Source organism: Sturnus vulgaris, chromosome 3 (assembly GCF_052056855.1).
Source record: "Sturnus vulgaris isolate bStuVul1 chromosome 3, bStuVul1.hap1, whole genome shotgun sequence".
NCBI classification, from domain to species: Eukaryota; Metazoa; Chordata; class Aves; order Passeriformes; family Sturnidae; genus Sturnus; species Sturnus vulgaris.
The window spans coordinates 101,251,946-101,274,954 of NC_142245.1; the positions used below are offsets into that span (position 1 = coordinate 101,251,946).

Consider the following 23,009-nt stretch of genomic DNA (forward strand, 5'->3'; position numbering starts at 1 on the left):
AGTGTTTGGGTACCATTAATAGGATGTTTTTCTTTATTCTTCAGGCAGGTGAGCTACTCAGAATCAAAGGTAATTGGAACTTTCAAAGTTTTCGTTAGAAGTTTAAATTTGTTTTCTGTTGATCTTGTGCTAACATTTCTGAATATATCATCTTCATGCTTTCAAATTATACCATAAATTGCAATATTTTTCTGAAAGAGCCTTTATTAAATGTCTAGAAAAAAGACTGTCTTTTATTGAAATGATTACTGCTATTGGACAAAATATATGTGTGTGTAAAATATACTGGGTGCATAATCACAGGCGAAAATAGATGCTGGCAGGTGTGTAAGAGCTGCCTGTTAAAGGCAAGAGATTTGCTGTTACATAAAAGCTCGTTCCTACCATGTCAGTAGGTGCAATCTGTCCAGCTGTGGTGTTTCAGTCAAACCATTTTCTATTGTTCCTGCTGTCTGTGTAGAGTGCTGTTCCATTCTTTCATCCAGCCCCATGAGCTCTGTTCTTTAAGTCTCTCTCGATCATGAGAGACTGTTTTCTGCTGCAGGAACAATGCACAATGGGTAATACTCAAATGTGAGAGCAATGCCCAGCATTTTGGAAAAATGTGAGACACTATCAACCAACTGAAATCATACTATGTGCAATTTTTACTGCTTTTTTTTAGTAGATCTATTGCTCTGGATTGTCTTTCCTAATACTTCTTGTGTATGCATTGCAGAGCATGCAATCGTGATTTCAAAAAAGAACAAGACAAAATGTCAAACAAGGCAAAAATGTCATAATGACAGTGTTTCCCCTCCAGCTTCTTTTCTGTATTATGAGGTGTCAAAAATTACTGGTAAAGGTTTTAACATTGCTTTCAGCATAAGGTCAGAAATCACACATCTGTCAAATTGAGTCCTAATTTTGTTGATGAATTTACTATCATTCTGGCAGACTTGGGTCCAGAATGGCTTTTTGCTAAATACTGAGAGTAAAAGAGCAAACATTATACTTAATTATGTAATTTTATAATGAATACTGGCTTTTAAAAATTTTTACTACTTTTTCCAAAGGTCAGCAGCATATATAGTCACTATGCTATTGCAGCACCACAGTTGGTTTAGAATGCTAAACTAAAGTAGATTTTGTTGGACCTTGCCTTTGCAATTATACACTCAGTATTTTGTTTAACGTGAAGTTTTGAGGCCTTGGAACTGCATTTAATTTTATATGGTGGTAGCATAATGAAAATATTTTTACATTGTAATATGTTCACAGTAGGTAACTATAATGTATTCAGTTGAAAAGTGCAATTATGTTAATATATAAGAAAGTGATGAAAAATTAATTCCTTTGTATTTTTTGCTTGGGGTGAATTGATAGACTAAACTTGTTTAAATGGCTGTGCTGTTTTGAATTAGGTTTAATAAAATTTAAAGCAAAGATGAATTAATTCTCATGAACAGAATGAGAAAAAGGATCCAAAGTTTGCAAAATGGTGTCTATAGATCCTCCAAATAACTGCCTGGGGTTTTTTATGTAATAGAAGAACAGAGGCAGCTGAATTCCTAGTCTTTAATACTATTTATTCTATTTGCAAATACTATACCTGTTCCGATTTTTTTTTTTTTTAATGTTAGAAAAATCCCTATGTTCAAGTCCCTCTTCCAGCTTTCTTGTAAGGCCCCTTTAGGCATTGGAAGGTGTTCTAAGGTTTCCCCAGAGCCTTCTCCTCTCCTGGGCTGAACAACCTGAGCTCTCTCGGCCTGTCTCCATGGCAGAGGTGCTCCAGCCCTCTGAGCATCTTTGTGGCCTCCTCTGGACTCACTCCAGCAGCTCCATGTCCTTCCTGTGCTGGGACCCCAGGGCTGGATGCAGCTCTGCAGGTGGGGTCTGAGCAGAGCAGAGCAGAGGGGCAGAATCCCCTCCCTCACCTGCTGCCCACCCTGCTTTGGAAGCAGCCCAGGGCACTTTTGTCTTTCTGGGCTGCAAGGGCACATGGCTGGGACATGTTGATTTTGGTATCTACTCCCATTGCAGCTCAATTAAGGAGCAGTAGAGAAAGACAACAGGAGACACGAAAACTTTATGCTTTATTTTTCCTCATCTACAGCTTATAGTTATTCAACTATAACTATAACAGGGAATTTCTAGCACTACCAAATAAGGAAAACTATTTTTTATCTGAAAAATTACTTTGAAGATTGTTTTTCTGTGGCCATATAGTTAGGCTTTCCAAGTAGAATTGCAGAAATAGAATGATTGATTTCTCTAAACTCCAAATGTCTTCCAACATTTAAACTAAATAGTAAATATTTAATGAGCTGCATTCAGATCTGAGCTTTTCCACAGTCTGACATTGATTGAAATTTTTGAACTCAGACTCTTAAAAGTATTTAGATAACATTACCTGGCATGGATTTAATTTGTGATTAGAGATTCAGATGCTCATAGAAGCTATGTTAATTTCTCTTCAGAGTGTAAATCTGAATGTAAGTCAGTAAAATGAAGGAAGAATATATCCTTACTTCCCTGTCATTCTCTGAGTGTGATATTAAGTAATCACTGAAGTATTCAGGAATTATGATATATAATCCATGATTGGAAAGAAAAGAAATTATAGGTTGTGGTGGCTCTCAAAAGTAAAGTGGTACAGTTTTTAAGTGAGATTGAAAGCTATACTGTTGTGAGCATTCTCAATTAATGCATCCAGCACTAAGATCTTCAGTATTATAAGTGACCAGATGATAGAATTCTTAAGAAAAAAATATATAAACCCAAGGTCAACTAAAGAGATTAAAACTCTAATGATTCATAATAATTAAAGTAAGATGTTTGACTAGAAAGATGTGCTGCAGTACAGCAGCTTTGTGTATAATTGCACTGTGCTATATTTGTTTGGCTTGCAAACAGACATACGTGTTCTTCTCTTGATGCACTGAATATGAAAAAAGCCGTCCATGGCTACACACAGACATGATTCTTTCCAAATATGTGGGGCTTGGAAACACACCTAAATGGTAAATTGGGAAATAGGTACAAAACATACAATGAGTGGGGATGGTATGAGTATCTTTAGTAGTTTGCAGTGGAATAGCATCCTCACTGTCTCAGTCAGTAGCTGAGACAGGCAGTGGGTTAGCACAGGCATATCAACTCACACACACTGAGCACAGGATTTGTTCAATTAGTTTCAGTTCACGTTCACAGCAGAATGTAATGTGCCTGTTCCCCAGGTATAAGATGGTGCCCCGTCTTGTCTCCTGACCCAATGTACTGTACAGCATCCTCCATCACATGGCTTGGCATATGAGGTCTTTCACAAAGAGAGTGCAGAAAGTTGAGAGTTCTTAAGAGCTGTTTTTCTAAGCATTCAAAGGGATGTTACTCAGCCTAGAGGTTCAGAGGCTTTTTTGCCCATACGACAATTACTACAGATGAAGGAACACTCTTAAGGAAGTGTTTTGAACAGTTGGAGTCTTTAATAGCTACAGAAGTATCAGTAGGCTGTAGTTTTCAAGTTTTTAAAAAACGGTCTCTGAAAATGCATTTAAGATTTTTACACAGATACAGCATGACTGAATATGTGGTGGATGCTTTTGTGCAGCATGTGAATAAAAATTTAATGTGGGTAAGACATGAAAGCAGCAACAGTTTGTGACTGTTAAGAGTGATGAAGAAACAGATGTGACATTCTGAAATATTCCTATTGTGCCCTGAAGAAAGGAAGGATTTTTCTGGTGTAGGTTGTACCAGTTGTAAAACTAGTGTGGTTAATAATGCATTCTATTGAAGAGGAATGGGAGGTTTGCTTAGGTATGATTCATCGTTGTCTGTTGCAGTAATTAAGTCTGTTACTTGCCTTGAGGTCAGCATGACCCTGTTTATTTTAATTTTTCAGTCTCTGGAGAAAGCAGGGCCTTATTTAACTACTTGCAGCACTAAAGCTGAGTGCACAGTGCTTGGATGTAAACCATTGTGTACACAGTGTGATCAGGCGATGGGGAGCTGGGAGCAAACTGGAAGCTGAGTCACTTAACAATGTAGATGTACCCATAGACATGCCAGTTTTTGACTCTGAGAGTAGGATTTAGTTTGAGATGGAGGATGTGATTCTGTGTCTTGTTCACGTGCTTCTTTTGCAATTTGAGATGCCCTTAGGTATCCAGCTTGGCATGGTCTCCTACAGGTGTTTGTGGTACCTGTGTCACTGCCTCAGATACCCTGGAGCACATAAAAGAGCACTGTACGTCTTTATGCAACAACTGAGTTGAGCCCTAAGTCTTCTAAATATGGAGGTCTTGTGCAGCTACAGCTGCAGCACGCTGTGGTCAGAGAAGCCAAGTGTGGTCAATGGAGCTAAGAGTGGGAGTCAGCTCATGTTGAGCTAAATAAACACTGGCAGCTGATCAGCTGAATCATCTCTCAGATCTCTCTCATTTGGTTTTATTGATTAAAATGGAAATTTCTGCCTAGTGAAACAGCAGATACCTGGAATCTAATTCAGTTGCCTAAATATAGGTGCCTGGTTTCGTGGTTTATCCAGTTCATTGGTTTACCTGAGGTGTCCATAAAGGACTGGCACAAATGACAGAGGAGTTGCTTCAGAGCTCTGCTTCTTTGGAGCAGCAGTCAGAATCCAGACAGGATCACCCAGAACATCTCAAATTTAGACAATGCATGTGGTTAGGCAGCTGAATTGCAGTCTGTATTTCTAGGTGATCTTAAAGGTCTCCATTTGTACATGTTCAAAGTACAATACTGTGTTTCTCATGGATGAGACAATCACCATGAATAGATATGGGCTCCACCTAAATACCCTCCATACCAGTGTGGTATGTATTTTTAGCTTATATAGATGATATTTTATGTAAGATTTTATACACGCTCCAATATTATTTCCATATAAACACAAAAGACAGGTATGACTACAGCCATTTTAAAAACATTTTGAGAAGAAAAATAGTTGTTTCACTATACTATATTCTATGTAAGTCATTCTGATTGGTAGAATCCAGTAGTAGTTTTTTCATACACAGTCTGCATGCAGAATGCTTCAAATACTAACTTCTTGGGGACTTTTCAAGTAACACTCTCCACTTTTACCTGCTAAAGTTGCTGGATAAATCAGTTATTTGATCATGAATAACTTTCTCTCATATTCTTGGGAAAAAAACCATAACCATTAAATTTTACGGTCATATCTTAATTTTCCTTTCTGATTGCACAAGGGACCAACTCTTTCCTTGTTCTGCCTTAAAAATGCATATCCTGCTAAACTGCTGTTATGATGCCATTTATGATTTTTGTGCTTTTATTGTAACCTTTGCTTTAGACTTTTGAAAATCTTGTAACCATGAGAGTATGACCTCAAGTAACATGTTTCACTTCTATTCCACTGTTCTCAATTTGTGAAAAACATGCCTTATACAGTCCTGTAAAATAAGATTCTCTTCTTTAACGCTTAGGGTACAAGGTATGTATTTTACGTACCTTTTGTTGGGGTAATTTCACGGTCAGCTTTCGCCTAACAACTGTTCTGTCAACTCATCACTTACATTACTGACTCATTTCACACACAGATTTAGCAGCTCATTTCAGCAGGCAGAGCCCCTCTTTTCTGGTTGATGTTGTATCAGCAGCTGCATAATGACTAACTCTCACTGCTTCTGTATACAAGGTCTCTTATACATAAACTCCATCCTCATTGCCCATTCCTGGAATTCCTGCTCTGTCTACTAGTCAAACACAATAGAGCCCTTTGTGCCCTCTTGCCCTTTCTCCTCCTCTGGAACTTCTGCTTATATCCAAAGCAGACAGGCTTCTTTTCCTTTCTGCATATCCATTCCTAATATCAGGTTAACATGTTCTTCTTCAACATCTGCCCTATGCTAATATTCTTTAACACTGATGTGGTGTTTCCAGCCACAAGGCAAAATCAGAGACAGACACTGCAGTACTTCATTCTAGAAAACATCCTGGGCAGTGCATCCTAGAGAAATTTTTCTCATGAATGCACTACAGTTATGGGGCAGATATATTTGGCTGGCATTAGTGAAGTTATACTTCTTTAAAAGGTGAATTTCCTGGCTTTTGTTTTTGTTGGCCTGGTAAATTATTAAAAGTGACTCTTTCAAAAATCACCTCTCACACACATGCATATCTATTTCTTGCAATGTTTGTTTTCCTTTTGGATTTCTCTAAACTTTGGCTGTCAGTATAGTATTTCAAGTGCCAGTTTGGTCAAGTTAATATGTTGAAGATACACAGTTGTACAGTGCTGATAGGAAACCAGTCAGTCATTCCTCATTTCTTAGCTGAATGATTTTGTACTCTACTGGAAAATGCATGGCTGAGGTCTCCTGTATTTGGTGCTAAATACAGAACATTTTTAAAGCTTCTAGTTCTTTTCCATAGTAACAGAAACGGGTACTAGTCACTTTCCTAAATCATTATTTACTACTTTCTGGACAGTTTCTTTTTCACGTTCTTAAATGGAGTGCTTTCATCTAAAACCTAAGAATAAAATTGACTAGACCAGAGTAGAGTCTGTCAGTTGAAAGAGACCCGCAGTGATCATCCAGTAGAACTACCTGACCAGTTCAGGGCCAATCAAAAATTGAAGCATGTTGAGAATATTGAGAGAGCATACATTAAAAATAATTACCAAATAAACAATGAAAACTTTCAATTAATATAAAAATTGTTTTCAGTGAAAGCACTAAGTCACCGAAGTTCCCAACAACTCTTGAATAGGCTTTAAAATTCAGATTTTTCCCTCTTATGTTACAGAAGAATCAGAAGGTGTATCTTTAAAACTTAAAAATGTTATTTAAAGCATTTTTATAGAAAAAGATACTGTTCTTACCACCCTCCCTAGCCATGTACTTTTCCTTTGCATATATTAATGGCCATATACTTTATGCATAGCTGGATGAGGGATCTGATCTAGCAAAACATGACCCTACAAAATCTACAAGTCTTCAGTTATATCAGCTGACATCAATGCCACTGAACAGCAGAGGGGGAATATACAACAGTGAGAGATGTTGTTTTTCAGCAGTAACCTGACTTTAGAGCAGCTTGAGCCAGTCGTGAAACCATGTCCTGAGAGTCGAGGGTGAAAATGAAGTTTCACAAGCTGTGCCACAACTACTCTGCATATAAAGTTTATAATGCTGCATATAAGGTTACATAGAAACTTAATTCAACTCGGAGTCTAGACAAGTGCTTGATTTTACTCATTTCAGTAATATTTAACTGAGTTTAAAATCAAGCATTTATCTGAATTTTGCACGACTTGGAGATATGAGAAAAAGAAAATTCAATTATCAGAATTATTGCTTTTATCTTCTGAAGTTATTTGTTACCTAAAGAAATGTTTGATAAATATGTTTTTACCAGAAACATTCTCTGTATGTGTACTCTAGCTGTATCTTGAAAAGATGCAGTGTTTGTTTAAACATGATGCAACAGCTGTTTCTTTGTATATCCAGTGTTATATTGAACATGTTCTCTCAAATATTGTTTTGATTTCCTATCCTTTTGTGAAGGAGATATGGGCATAGTACCAACACAAAGATAATATTGCTACATACCTGATTTCATTCTGTTAATCTTTTCTTCTATTAGCAAAACAAAATGTCTACAGAACACACTTTATGCTCTCTTTAGTGATTTCGATATCTATATAGGACAAAAGAACACCCTTATTTCTTAAAAAACCCCAAACTCTTTCAGTCCTTCCAAAAGCCTCCAACAAAACTGTTGATGTTAATAATGTTTCAGACTGATAGATTTGTGTGTGCCTGGCTGGGATCACTATGACCCAGCACAGCACTTTTGTATTAATAAGACATAAAATCAGACCATTTATCATTTAGTATAGCCAGCACAAAAATTAGAGAACAGCCTGCCAGGGTATATTGTGGTCTCATTACTTAGTTTTTGCCATAGTTGCAGAATAGATAGCTTTGAAACCTTCTTGTGCTGTACTGTGACAGGAGTGTGTTCGTGTCATGGTGACCCGACTGAGTTGTTCAGTTGAGCACAGTGCTGACTCAGGAGCCTTAAGTGTGCTCACCAATTTGCCAAGCACCAGACTCTTCTAAATGAAACAAACAAAAAAAAAGCTCCACAAAGACGTCCTCACTGGCAGCTACCACAGGTGTAAGGTATTCAGCACTGCAATCAGGAGTCCTTTACTGGAAGCCACTGAGGAGCACATGCTTTCTGTAGGGTACAGTATATTTTTAATTGCATATTTCCATGCTGAAAATACTATGTAATAAAAATATTAATGTATCATAGCATATACTACTTTATATTGGTTACTGTTCAACTATAATATTTGTGAGACTTTTTACAGCTAATATTAATGCTTTAAATATAATTAATTTGTCTGCATTTTCTGTCTCTTGTTTGCTGTCCTTGGTTCTAGTGATTTCCTCTTAGGAATTTTTAAACTCTCAAAGAGTTTAGACCACTCAGATCTAAAACTGCTATGTTCAGTTTCTTAAATTAATTAAATTTGAGGATTCCACTGATACTTTTAACTAAACATATTTGATTAATGCTTTGGATTGCATATTTTTGTTTGCATGTTGTTTGAATATTTCCTGTTTAGTGTATTTTCAACATATAATACTCGTGCAATCGACTTCCTGATTGAGTAAACCCTGAGTTTCAGATCTATTTTGTAATGTAATACGCTCATCTAGACATGTATTTGCTATCCACAGATGGTGAGGCACATTTTAGACTGCTCCCATTGTATTTGGGTCCACTCTTTGTTCATTAGATGGAAAATATGACCCAGACACAGTAGAGTGTGCTCTGCTGGTAGAAATCAGTGAAGCTGTCTTTCAGGCAGTCAGGGCATTCGCTGTGGATGAGGTGAAGCCTCTGAACCTGTGCACTCTGTGTGTATCCTTGGAGAACTGCCACGGGTACTGGCTCTGCCTCTGCTGACAGGCAGCTCCAAAGTGGGTTTAAGCTGCACATTCTGATATCTCTGTGTCCGTGTGGCTGCCCCACAGAGCTCTGCTGCACTGCTTCCAGGGCTGAGCCTGCAGGGGTAGGGGTAGGAATGAGTTTGGAGGTTTGGTGTCAGGAATAACAAAAGTCTGGTTTTAAGGATGGCTCTAAAAGCTAACTTGTACAATCAGTACAGCATTATTCTTTGTATACTCCTTTTGGATTTGGAAAAGATTCTTGGAAACACTCTATAGCACCAGTAACCAGAAGAAAGAGTAGTGTGCCCCAAGTTCTGGTTTCTTAGAATTTTTTCTCCTGGCTTGCCAGTCTGCTCCCTGCTGCCTTACTCTCAGATCTCAAGTGGCTGTTCTCAAAGGTACAGAGGAGACGTCTGAGACAGTTCTTGGAAAGAGAATTGTGTGTCCTTAGGTAATAGTGAGAGAGAATGCCCCAGACTTGTACAACTTGGGGATATTTTTTACTAATTTTCCAGTCACCACTTTGATCATTGCTTCCTAGCTCTGATTTGTGGCACCTCCTTCCCTCCCTTTCTCCTACCTCTACTTGGCTTCTTCCTATTGCTTAACAAGCTCAATTGGTTTTATGTATGTAATTCTTTTTTAAGAGAGTTTGAAGGTGGCCTCTGAAAGAATTGCTTTCATCCAAAGCCAGGAGCTGATCAAAGCAATTCACAAAAGCCAAATGGGAGCCAAGGCAGCACTGCCTGACCAGCCACAGGATCAGGGCTCTGTGCTGGAGAAATAGTAAAGCATATCAGCTGCACTGTGCTGGAAACTGCTGATAAGGGATTTTCTCTCCAGTAACACCTGTAAAGTTTATGAGATCCTGTAGGAAAATCAAGGCAATCTGCATCAAATACTTTGTTTCTTGCACAGAGGAATGTGAAAGCATTTACAGGATGAAGTGCCATTGCTTAAATATATTTATTGCCATATTATATATTAGGTTCAGTTTGCACTATTAATACAGAACTGGACTATCACCCACAGCTCACATTTATTTTTATCAAGTGGCTCCTTGGCCCGGTTGTCAGGATATAAAGGAATGACAAGTCTTTGAAAAAAAGGTTCATGTTAAAACAAGAAGGAAATAAATGAAAACCGGTGTCATCATTATGTCTAAAATACATTTCCAGTGAAAATTAAAATAGATTAATAGTAGATGCTGAGTCACTTGTAAAAAGTCTAAGTAAAGATTTCTTCTGAATTCTTTTTGCAGCTACAGATTTTTATCAGGCGTCAGTCCCAATAGTGCTTATGATTATGTTTTTTTTAAAACTTGAATGGTAATCCAATATATGGCTCTTAACAAAGAATTTTCTGTTATGAGTTGGCATATTTTCTTCTATTTAAAATAAAATATAGTGTCATTTTAGCACAAAACAGTACTTTAAATGTCTCAGAAAAATTCAGCTCTGGTTTTAGAGTAGGCATGAAAGTTACTAGGGTGAAGGAAGTTTACGTTTTCTGTAGCCATAAAGGAGGATCAAACTGCGTCTTAAAACCAAAACAGTCTTTCATCCTCAATTAATTAAAGGAATCTGATTGCAATTGGAGTTTTCTGTTTCCCCAGAAAACTACAGTGTAAGCTGTCACAGCTTGGATTCCTTGTCACTAAATTGCCAACATGCCTTAGTCCAGATCTCCCAGCATAGTTGCATATTTTAATGAGTTTATGACAACTTAGATTGTTCTAGCTTTATTTTTTTTTTTTGGTTCAATGTAAAGTTGAATTTTTATGAGAAGTTTTTTTTGTTTGTTTGTTTGTTTGGGGTTTTTTTTCAGACATATCAGGAAATTATTTTTCCTTTTTCTATAGAAAATATTCATTTGCTATTTTTGCTATTTCCTGAATGAATTGTAGTATTTTAATCGCAAAAATTAACACTCAGAAGTAATACTTATTGGCTTAGCAATTGAAAAAATTCAGCAAAAATAAGTAAATACTTTCTTTTAGATGAAGTTGTCTTTACCATGGCCAAAAATGGATGTGAATAAATCCATAATAAGAATGATCCATTAAATTTTTTTATTTATTTCCTGCCTGAAGAAAAAATAACAGCTTTTTAATAGTGTTTTTATTAGGGTGGTTTAACATTGATTTGTCCAGGTTTGTATTCATCCTTTTTTATATTGGTCAGTTAGGAAACTGACTTGATTTTTCAGTAGGTGGGGGAATATTCCTGTATTGATTTAATTGGAAAAGTGTCTGTATTCAGTGAATAATATAAGGAATTTGGCTTGGAATCTACACTTGCCAAAAAAAAAAAAAAATCTTGACACCTTTGACACCTTTCAATCTGCGCTCTTGTTCCAACATCCTGTTGCTTGGAAACGTGAGTCGGGAGGAAATGATCCCACTGTTGATGCAGGAGAAAATCCCTGTCTGTAGTCACCCTGATTTTCAAAATCAAAAGAAGACCTCAGATAAAAATTAAAAGCAAACAGAAGATAAAAAAAAAGCGGTAGAGAGATCTGAGTAGTCTTGTTACAGTATATTCATTTTATGGGAACTGCAGCAGAATTGTTCTTGGCTGTGTAAAGGTGGTGGGATTAAGTTCTCTGTGACCTGTCATCAACCTTAATCAGAGTCTCTGTGTTTTATCATGAGCTACTATCCAAATTTTTTGGAAGCTATTAAGTTTAATCTGGACCGGTCTTTAGATAACATTTCTCATATAAGTCCACAAGACATATAGAAGTTCTAAGATCTGGTAACAGAGAATGAGCTAGAATTTCTGGCAAAGGTAAATGTGGTTTTATTTAAAGATTTTATGCTTCATTTAAAATGTAATGGGCCAAAAGGGGTCTACTGAACTGCCAAACTTTAGCCATATATGAAACACGGAATGGCTAGAGACTTCTCATTCATCTGACAGCTTTACTGCCGAGGAATAAATTACTTCCCTGAAGAAGTGGATTTCAATCAACAGATCCATAAGTGACTACTGATTCTATTCTTGTTGGTATTGGTCAAGTTGGGCTCAGCAGGGGATTGTAATTTCATTTCTCAGCATCTTTTGAAGCTTGAAAAATTCTCTTTCTGAGTAAGACTAACAGAAGAAAATCAAACCCTTCTTGAAGAATATGGTGAAAATCATTTTGTTAAAATGTTGGTCTGGAAGTAATCTCAAATGAGGTGATGTTTCCCACGCTCCAGTATTATATCATAAACATCAGTCTTCTGAGCCCTTTTTTCCTCTCTCTTACTGCCAAGTCAGTCTGGCAGAATAGTGAGGAAACAGATTTGACTTCCAGAAACTAGTATTTTTCTCAGAAATTGGCAGTAATCCACCTCTTTACAATGCTTTTAGGTAGTTTTGTATTGACAGAGAAAAAGCTTTGTAAATTACTTCTACAAGTGATAATTTTGTGGTACATGAACAACTAGGTTTATTTCTGGAAGAGCAATTTTTGATTTGTCGTTGTCCATGTGGACTAAAGCTGTATTACTGAATGAAACAATTAAAGGAGAGATTTCTGTGTGCCAGAAATCAATTTTCTGTTGTAATGTGTTGGCATAGCTCTGGTGCTTGTACTCCCTCTCTTCAGTAGTTCCTCAACACACTTCAGGAGTCACAATGGACCAGTGACTGTTCCCAGAGGGCATTTTGGTTGGAGTAACCTTATTTTGAGGTTAGTAGTAAAGACATAACCTATAATACTATACTGGGTCTCGTGGGGCTGAGTACCAGTGTAATTTAGTTCTCCTGAATCAAGAATTTTATATAACCTGTGGGAATAGATTTTATGTAACCTGTGTATGTATTTTATGTAACACAGTATCACTTCTACATGTGACAGACATTAATATAGGAGATAAAAAATAATATAGTCTTCCAAATCCAAAGGTACAGAAAACACTGGAATTACTGATAGCTTCGTGGAAATAAAAGAGTAAATTGTGATGTTTCAAGGTTGGACTGACTCCATGAGGAGGATTTTTCAGGATGTATCACTACAATTGAAAAGAATCAGTTTTGTGCCATCTCCAAATTTATTTTTCTTCTCATAGTTATATTTATATACATACCATATATATTTACAAGTCCTTACCCTAAGATTTCTTTCTTCTTAGACTGATGTTTTTAATAGTTTTTAAAGAATCACTAGAGGCTTTACTGAACTTTAGAAATATTCACAGATTTTGGGCGTTACTGGATGACTTATGTTCAAAGGGCAAAAGGATCACACAACTTTCCTGGTACTATTCTGTTAACAAATTGTTAACCTGAAGTAAATAATACTTTCTCCCTGCTCACAGAAAAAAATTAATAGATAGCCTTTTAGAGACATAAATCCATGCAAACAAATCCTTTAATTCTATGCAAGCGAAAAACTGCCTTTTGTCATAGTGATAGCAAATTCTGTTGGAGAGCAGGAGAACATCTTGCTGTTCTCCTCTTAGAAATGATACAATAGAAATTACTCTCTTAAACTATTTCAAAGGAATGAAACCTAGCTCCTCAAACTCGGAAATCATATTTACATATTCAATGAAAGGATTAATGTAGTAAAGTAGCAGTGTCAATTATAATGTGTAATTCAAAAAACTTGCAACTTAATATGAAACATTCTCACCTGTAATCATCTGTAAGTTGTATCTAAGGCTGAATTTCTTAGTAATCAACCAGGTCTTTCTATTTTCCCACTTAATTACCTTGATTATTTTTTTAAGTCACCGAAACACAGGACACATATACTCTTTAATTTCCTTAGTTTCTGCTGAGGGCAGGCTTTACTTATCAGTCTCTTTCAATGGGAGCTGTTAAAAACCCTGGATTATTTCACAGGCTCATAGCAGGTCTTCTTAAACCCTGACTAGTTCAACTGCAGTTGAACTTGAAGCTGACTCTGTATGTGACAGACATTAACCCTTAAGCAGGTCCCCATTTTTCTTAGTCACGTATTCCTTGTTGACCACTGAAATGCTGACAGTTCCTTTAGAATTTAAGATGCTCCTTTCAGTGACTAGCAAATTTTTACTCACATTTTCAGCTGCCTGGACTTAGTATATCTCTTTGCCAGCATTATCCATGGGTTTCAAAAGCATTGGCCTGACCTGCTCCATTTGTATCTGCAATCTTTTCTTAGGCTCCCAAGTTGCTCAGAGTGGTTTTTTGTGTCTGTTTTTTTATCATGTTATTATGAGGCTTTTCCAGGTCTAGCTCTTTGCCTTTTTTCCCCTCCTTATATTGGCAAGTATTTTCCTCTGCATGCTCTCTATGGAAACTGGCCATGTGATAGGGAGGTGCCCTGGGATTTATCAGTAGATGGAGTCGAGGGCCATCCTTCTGTATCCGTGTATGGGGTTTCTTTTCAGTAGATCTGGTCACAGTCTATGTGTATGGCTTGGACTTTCACAAGCATTTGAAAGTTTCGCCTGTGGCACCCAGTGATATCCAAGAGAAACATAAATCAGGGCTGGGAGTGCTGAATTCATTGAATCAGGGACATAGGACTTGTTTTTTGATTCCTGATGCCATAGTGTCAGTAATTGGCAATTCAGATGCCACATTCTGAGCAGCTCTAAAGAAAAGTGGGGACGACAACTATTGTATAGCTAGTGGGAAACGCTTTCTCCCTTGCTTGCTTTAGAGAAATAATTTCTCTTGCAATTGAGAGTCACTGGGACTCTGAACAGCAGAGGCTGGTGCTGGCAAAAAAGCCCCTGTAATGCCCATTTTCTGTTTCCAGTGGTGTGAATTTGATGATGAAAAGTGGCTAAAAAATATTTATCTCCAAAATAGGTTCCTGGGTTTATGATTGTGTTTACATTGATTGTAAGATCACACAACTACCTGAGAGTTTACAAATCCAGAAAGGATATTTTTGTTTCTTTTCACCAACCCATTCACAAAATTAAATTAACTGCCTAATAGACATAGATAATAATTCTTGTGTTGCAAAGGATTCCAAAACCCACTTCTTTCACAAATAATATAATCTTAACCTTCCTTCTCTGGTTTCTCATCTGTAACATTACATTGATAAAATTCTGGTTTCTGGCATCCTCAGGATTAAATACAGGGCTTCTCTTCTGACCACTCGTGGGCTCCATAAATCCTGAGCAAGCATTCAGCATTGAATGTAATTAATTTCAGAGCTGACCTGGGGTTTTCTGCATATACCTTTGATAAAGCTTGTTAAGGACATTGCTGATGTCAGGCTTTCCTCATTGTCTTCAGCTGCCTTTGGTGTAGGGGGAAGCAGCACTCGAAAGGAGCCAGAGGGTTCCTGTCAGTGTGGGATGGGAGCTGTAATCTGCTTGCTGTGTTTGAAGATGGATCCTGATTTCTGTATTAGCAGCGAGCATCTCTAATAGGCTTTGCAGCTTCCCGTTTACCCTTTACCAAATGGATGCATCAATACTATTCAGTGCAACTTCTCTCTTTGATTTTGTGTATATGTGCAAATATTTTGTTGGTAGAGCCTTCTTTTAGTCTAAATAAATTTCTTCAGTACTGCCTCCGTTGTTTTATAGTTCTCATTATGGTTCTATTGATACTGTGTGTATCTATTATAGAATGTCATGTAGTAGTAGCTATACTCTCTATACAGTATTAATATGATACAAACAAGTACACTAAAATATGATTACATATTTAAAATATGCTTTACCAAGTTATAAAAAGATATCCAAATCAACAAGTTTGTATGTTGTTCCCTTCAAGCCCCTTTTTCCCATCACAAGCAGTGTGTGGTTTCGCAGTGGTTTTCCTACAGGATGCTTCCCAACAGGCTAATTTCCCAAGCAGCAGCCAGTGCCCAGGAGGGGCTGTTCAGTGTTTAGGAATTGCTGCCACAAACAGGAAGCATTTCATGCTTTCTATTCACAGTTACTTGAGGAGGGAAAGGACGTGGGGCCCAGGGCAAGAGCTGCTTTGTAACAGGGAAAGAAAGCTGACATGGCTTTTGGTTACACCAGTCCATTGTGTTGCCTGTGGAAAGTAGGTGTCAGTTAAGTCCATGGAATATTCAGCTGGAATAGACTGCCTGCTCAATGACAGAATAAATAAATTACATGGTTGCACTAAAAGTAAAGTCCTAATAAATAAGTGAATGCAATATCAATGCATGTGGATGGATACTGTTTCATTCTAATAAAAAAACTCAACCAAACAAAAAAAACCCCAAAACAAACAAAGAAAACAAGCTGTGTTTTACAAGGAAAACCACTGTTTAGGGTGAAAAGTAAAAGTTACATTTCACCATGTCTGGGTTACAGCAATGCTGCATCATTTATGAGACAGCACCTCTAAAAGATGTGATGAACTGCTTTAGCCAGTGTTCAGCCATGATGGACCATGCAAAGATAAGTACACAAAACTGTGCAATTTCCCAGATCATTTATTCTGTTCAAATCCCTTAAAACTGACAGGCTGTTTAACAATAGATTGTTGACTATTGAAAATGCATCTCCTCAATTGCTATATAAATCAGGAATTACTTGAATCAGATTTCTAGCCACTTTTCAAGAAGGTGCCAAAGCTTGCTGCCTTTCTGCTGAATTACAGAAAGCTGTTACTTTTAGATAACTTCCTGTAATTTACCAGCAGGATCTGCTCAGTAAGTCCTGCAGACAATGTTCTTTGCCTTTCTTTGTGGACAGTGAAGCATTTCTCTTTGCCATGAGAAACGTTGAGTCTGGCATCAGCATGCAGTGATTGAGTTCTGAGTGCTTAAATTGTAATATCTTTTATTTTTCTCTTTTTGTCTTTTTAAAAATATATTTATTTTTTATTTTATTTTAATTTTTTTAGAAGATGGGAAATTCTTATGCTGGTCAGCTCAAGACAACACGGTTTGAAGAAGTGTTGCATAATTCTATTGAGGCCTCTCTCCGCTCAAACAACTTAGTTCCCAGACCAATATTTTCTCAGTTATATTTGGAAGCTGAACAGCAACTATCATCACTGGAAGGTAGGAAAAAACGGAATTTCTATGTTTGTCAAAGCCAGTTCTGCTATTTGCTCAGCCTCAGCTCAGCATACACATTTTAAATCATAATATGGATAAGCATAAGTTTTTATTTGGATTTTTTTATTCTCTGCAAATATATATGTATTAGAATTGGATTAAAAATACAAACGGCACTCTTTTATTTTGGCAAAATTAAACCACTTGCTCAGATTCATCTGTACACATAAATTGAAGTTCTAGGAATTGTTCCATTACATTTGTGGAAAAGTCTTTGGAGATTTGGAACATAAATCTGTTATCCTATAATTTATGATACACTGCTGAAAGTCACACAGTAAATGGTAGAAAACTCGTAATAGATTTATAAAACATGTATGCTAAGACTGATTTTCAATGTGCATAATACGGCAGAAATATTTTTTACCTTTTGAGATGGATTATAATTACTTCAGGCATGATGTTTGTAGTTATTTTGTTGTTGCAAAGGTAAAAATTTAGGATGTGTACTCTCACAAACCCCGCACAAGTTGGTATTTAACACATAGGATTTCCCACTGAATTTGTGTGTGTGTTTACAGAAGCCTGTTTTCTCAGTAATATAGTTTAAATAAACTGTATGGGTGTGATAAGCAAATCATGATGCAGTTTGGTATTTGGTGTGTTATTTGTAGTGGTCTCATGGTTTCCAGTGAGTTTACTGGTGTGTGCATAACATTGGCATGGTGGTGTAAGGTTGTGTTTAATAATTTGATTATTTAGTTATTTCTGTCAAGAGGGTGGAGTTTCATATCTTTTGTCCACATCTACTTTCCCTGTCATACTTTCCTGCAGTTACAGTGAGAAATGCATAGAGGTCCACAGTAGCAAACACATGCATACAAAATCAGGCCAAGGAGTAGTAACAGATAAAATTATTTTGCACAGATTAAAGTTTTTGCTATTGCCTCACAGTGACAGCTGTGAATGTTTCTTAAAAAAATAATCTGCTCACACATCATTTGTAATTTCCTCCTTTTTCCTTTTTTTTTTTGCTAATATAGGATAAAATAATGAATAAACATTGTTTTAATATATGTGCTGCTTATTCCCCGCACAAAGTGATCCTTCTATCAAACCCTTCCATAAGGATTTAATAAAATTCCATGGCAGCTGTGATGTCACAAAATTGATTATGACATCACTTGGGAAAGATGCCACAGGAGCAGATGCATTGTTCAGGAACAATAGTGCAATTTCACACTTCTGTAGTTTCTTTTTTTCTTTCAAGACTTTCAAAGAACTTTGCAAACCTCGAGGGCCTGATTTTGTGTTCATTGCAGATAATGGAAACAGAATTGAAGTGTAATTAAAAGTCTCATAACAGCCTGGCAGAGAGCATTCCTTTAATGAAAGTTTCAGACGAGGGGAACTCTGAAGGGACCTATAATAGAGTGCCTCCTAGGCTGTTCCTCAGGTGGAAGAGGTCTTCAAGCTGCTCTTATGTACTGCAGCTTTGTCAGAAATTCAATCTTCCACTTCTAGCTGCATGAATCCCTGGGCTCTGAGGGCCAGAGGCACCTGAATCGGAGAGACATCCTTGGGGTCTTGTGCATTGCTAATGAAACCCTTTACAGGTGGCAGCAGCTCATGCTTGAGTACTTTCTCTTTTACTCTTTCCACTTTTGAACTGAAAATGCTGCAGCTCTCTTATTTCTTAGTCTCCACTTCCATTTTCCATTTCTTTCTTCAATCACCTGTTATGGTTGAACAAACCTCACTTTACCTCTGTCCAAAAGGGAAATAAAACTCACCCTGTTCTGTTCACTTCATTTATCCATACATTCCCATTTTCTCTCTTTTCATTTTTTTTGCTATCATTTGGATCCTCTACTGCGCTAATTTAATACATAAACCAAGAAAAAAGAAAACTGGTCACTTTTTATCCCCTTAGTTTGATTTTTTGCAGGTTATCAAGCTGGAATGGCTGAGCAAAGGCTCCATGAAGTGTCAGAGCTGACACAAAGAGAGAGGGGAAGGAAGGAAGGAAGGAAGGAAGGAAGGAAGGAAGGAAGGAAGGAAGGAAGGAAGGAAGGAAGGAAGGAAGGAAGGAAGGAAGGAAGGAAGGAAGGAAGGAAGGAAGGAAGGAAGGAAGGAAGGAAGGAAGGAAGGAAGGAAGGAAGGAAGGAAGGAAGGAAGGAAGGAAGGAAGGAAGGAAGGAAGGAAGGAAGGAAGGAAGGAAGGAAGGAAGGAAGGAAGGAAGGAAGGAAGGAAGGAAGGAAGGAAGAGTCAGAGGCTCAGCCCTTTGGCGTTGCATTTGGATGTTAATCAAAGTTATTTATATCACATAACTTACCCTTTATTTAAATAGCATAGATGAAAAGTTTCACTTTTCCCTTCATTCAATTGTAGCATTTTTGTCTTTAGACCATGCCCTTTAAACACTTGTGTTTGGTGTTCTGTTCTTAGCTGTGCACCAGGACTGGAGCTTAATGTTCAGAGTTCAAAAGTAAACATGCCCTTCAAATCCTCTTCTAGATTGGACTGTAAATCTTAATGACCTTGACAGATAGATCTTCAGACTCCAGATTTACTTTCTCCTCCCTAGTTCTCATTTCTCCTATAGTAGTTGTCTAGCTGATTGTTTAATAATTCGTCAATAAAATAAAAGGATATTCTGAGGAGGGTCATAGGAAAGAAAAGAGAAATCCTTGATGGTATCCTATGGGATTCTGAGCACCTGATCTGAAGTCAATTGAAGCAAAGGGAGTATGTCCAGTTGACACTGGGCTTTGGAGGATGACTGCACTGCTTCACTTTTTTTCTGTTTCAAGTCTAAAACCTGGATCAACAGAGTAATGTCAGTGCCTAACTGCTCTTTTACTTGCCCAAGTACAAGCAGCTATTCAGCTTCCTGCTGGTCTTCAAGTACCTGCAGCTCTTCACCACCCAATTTTGCCAGTGGAAGCTCTTGTTGTGTTTGCTTCAGGTGTGTCCCTACAGACACCTAGAAGCCTACATGACTAAGACATAAACCCCACTGGATTCACTCAGTGCTTGTGCACTCTCTTCAATGTAAGATGTTCCTCAGTGCTGTCTGGAGAAGTGGTTTTTTTCCCCATCCACCAGTTAATTGCTCTCCTCTGCTTGCCACATTTGTCCCATTTGAGTGTATCTGAGCCATAAGAGGGGATGAAGCCACTGGTCAGTATGTTTTGCTGAGGCTGTGGCATCATGCATGAAAAAAACATTGTCCCTTGGGTGGAGAGAAGGAAAGAGGCAGCCTGTAGTTGGAAGGGGTGAAACACACTGGAATAAACCCCTCTAAACACACGTAACATATTCTAAAAATTGAAGCTTGCATCATATATTCCCCTCCAGCATTCAGCATTGCCTCCGTAGTTCTTCCTGGACTAGGACAGTCCAAGCACAGGCTGGTGTGAATCATCTTCCTGAACATCTGCCTCTCCTTGACACTGTACAGTGTCAGTGCATTACTTGGAGCTCTGGATTCTGGTTGGAGACAGACAGGCTGAGAATTAGGTGTTCTTGTTGTGGCATCATCTGTGCTGAAACTAGTTTCAAGCAGGAACTGTTTTTTCAGAGTCCTGTACAAAACCAAGGACATGGTCAATACCTAATTAATAAATTCTGTACTTGGACTGTAGCCAGGACATTCTAAAGTGACAAGAAATAATGACTTTGGGTTTTATTGGCTGTTAATTTTATAAACAAAGGATACAGTTAAACAGTTTTGATCAGCAAGACTTCAAGCATTAGAAGCTAGTCCCCTAAAAATTGTGGACTTATCTTAAAATAATGTGATTTAAAAAATTAATAAGTTGAGGCTTCTTTTTATTTGTCCTTTAAGATGGTTTACTTTCTCAGGTGCGGTTGAGTCATGCTTTTGAACTTCTTTTGCACAGGAACTAACATCTTTATTTGCTTAGTGAAAGATACTCTGTCATAAGCATGACTGGAAGTTGGAGCTTTAAGGAACAACAACTGTCAAGAGTTGGCAACAGTCATTGTCAAGAGGAGAGACTCCAGTTTGCTGTAATACTTTCTGTAACTGGGTCACCCTGTTCACTCGCTGGTTTGTTGCCAGCATTTTCTGTTGTCCAAGTCATTTATGGTATGATAATTTGCAGCAGGCAGCAGAGCAGATAATGAGGAAGAAGAAGAGGAAGAGGATGAAGAAGAAGGCTCAGAATCAAGTAGTCCTCCTGTTTCTTACCAGATGAAGCCTCCCCCAGAAGGATGTTGCACTACTGATGGTAAGAGTACAAATCGTGCTGTCAGAAGCATTTGCCCTTCCGAAGAGGGTAGAATTTGGGCTATTTCCCCTATAATTTGTCAGAATGAGATAATCTATATGATAGAGAAATCCTAAAAATGTCAGGGTTGATTACCTGCCAGATAAAGCTGGATTGCTCTCAGTTGCTCTTCTATTTGACAGGGTCTTTGTTCAGTGTCAGATAAGCATTTGTGTTGGAATGCCTGACACAAGGATAGAACTTCTGTTCTCTTAGGAAACATAGCCTTGAAAATGTCGAGTTTGCAGGCACAGCATTTGCTAAAATGAGTGTGATAATTCTTATTGCTTTATTCCCACTCTTTTCTGTTTAAAGTATATCTTATTCTATGAAGATGTAAAAAAATATTTGAAAACCCAGGAAAAGCTGGTGAAATTCACCAGATTTTGATAACTGTTTTCTCCCTTTTTGAATGTCTGACCTAAGTTACGATGATAGTGGTGAGTCCAATAAATACGTAGGTTACAAACTACCACCAAGAAAAACTTCATTGTACATTTTCAAATTTTTGTTTGTTTATGGCTGAGCAAAATGCAAGGAATAAAAATATCTTAGTATGCCCTTGATCTTAGAGGGTAAGACTTTGTTTTTCATTAAAAATACAGGAAGTCCTTTAATGAAGCAGGAAACAAGAATGTCTTGTCAACTTATTTTAAGTTGAATTGATTTTTTCTAGGTTTCTGCCAGGCTGGTAAAGATTTGAGACTGGTTTCAATTTCTAATGAACATATTGAGGTGCCATCTGGATTTTTACTTGTTGGTGCAAAGTCACCAAATTTACCTGATCACCTGTTGGTGTGTGCTGTGGATAAAAGGTTCCTGCCAGATGACAACGGGCGCAATGCCCTGTTGGGTAAGTTCTGACTGCAGTAAGTGGATTCTTCTGTGGCTTCAATTAATAATAGCTAATTGTTTTTTTAGTTCAGCAGATATTATTTCTATTCCACATCTACTCACTGTAATGCTCACAGGTCATGCACAAGAAGATATCAAGTCAGAAGTGGCTGTGCTTGCTTGGGAAAGATACAGAGTGAGCCACTTCATTAGAGATGCTTCATCACCTTCTGTCCTTGAGTCCAAGGCTAAAGTCATTATTTGACTGGTGCATGTCCTAGTTGCTGGAACTGCACATCTAGTACCTGGACAGGTTGAACATTTTAGCTTTCCAAATACAGATGTGTACAGACTGTAGGCCTGTCAAGTGGAAATTTCAGGCTCTTATATACACATAAACAGTTTAATGATAATTTATACTACAAAAAATTACATTTCATTTTACCTATTTGACACAGGGATAATATTCTCTGCTATGTTTGAAAAATAGCCTGGGTTTTGGATCCTGACCTATGACTTTTTGTTATCACAATATAAATAAATATGTGTGATTATAAGTCAACATTTTTTCTATACGTGTAATCAGTTAATCCTGTGTGTTTGAAAAATACTCCTAGGAGGATGCTTCAAATTATTGTGTGTAATCTACTTAAAAGTTTAATTTCTGACATAAAAATAGATCCTTCTATCTATTTTTATTATAGTCTTTCTGATCGCCATTAACTTCATCCAAATCAAGCTAAATAGGGAAGATCTCCAATCATGGGAGTTAATTAAATGAATATTAATGTTATTAAAATGGAATATTTCTTATATTGGGAAAGGTGGTGCTTAATTGTAAAGGGAACTCATTTTGCAATCAAACACTCTCAGGTTCATATATATTGTTTCCATAGTTAACAAAAGAAATGATGCATCATATATTTGTGCACCAGTCTGAGCTTTGAATAGCAAAAGGGAAACATTTCCCAAGAATTTTAAG

General features: G+C 37.4%; 1 protein-coding gene across 2 annotated transcripts in view; it reads left to right on the forward strand.

The window, feature by feature from the left end:
* Positions 1-23,009, forward strand: part of GREB1 (growth regulating estrogen receptor binding 1) — an 83,718-nt gene that overhangs the window by 11,629 nt on the left and 49,080 nt on the right. The window contains exons 2-4 of one of the 2 annotated variants that reach the window (XM_014894971.2): positions 16,742-16,901; positions 21,029-21,154; positions 21,870-22,046. In XM_014894971.2, the coding sequence (XP_014750457.2) occupies positions 16,745-16,901; positions 21,029-21,154; positions 21,870-22,046 (460 nt within the window). In that variant the 5' untranslated portion in view covers positions 16,742-16,744. The remainder of the gene's footprint in view (positions 1-16,741; positions 16,902-21,028; positions 21,155-21,869; positions 22,047-23,009) is intronic. The other variant, XM_088162419.1, reaches the window with a different exon arrangement.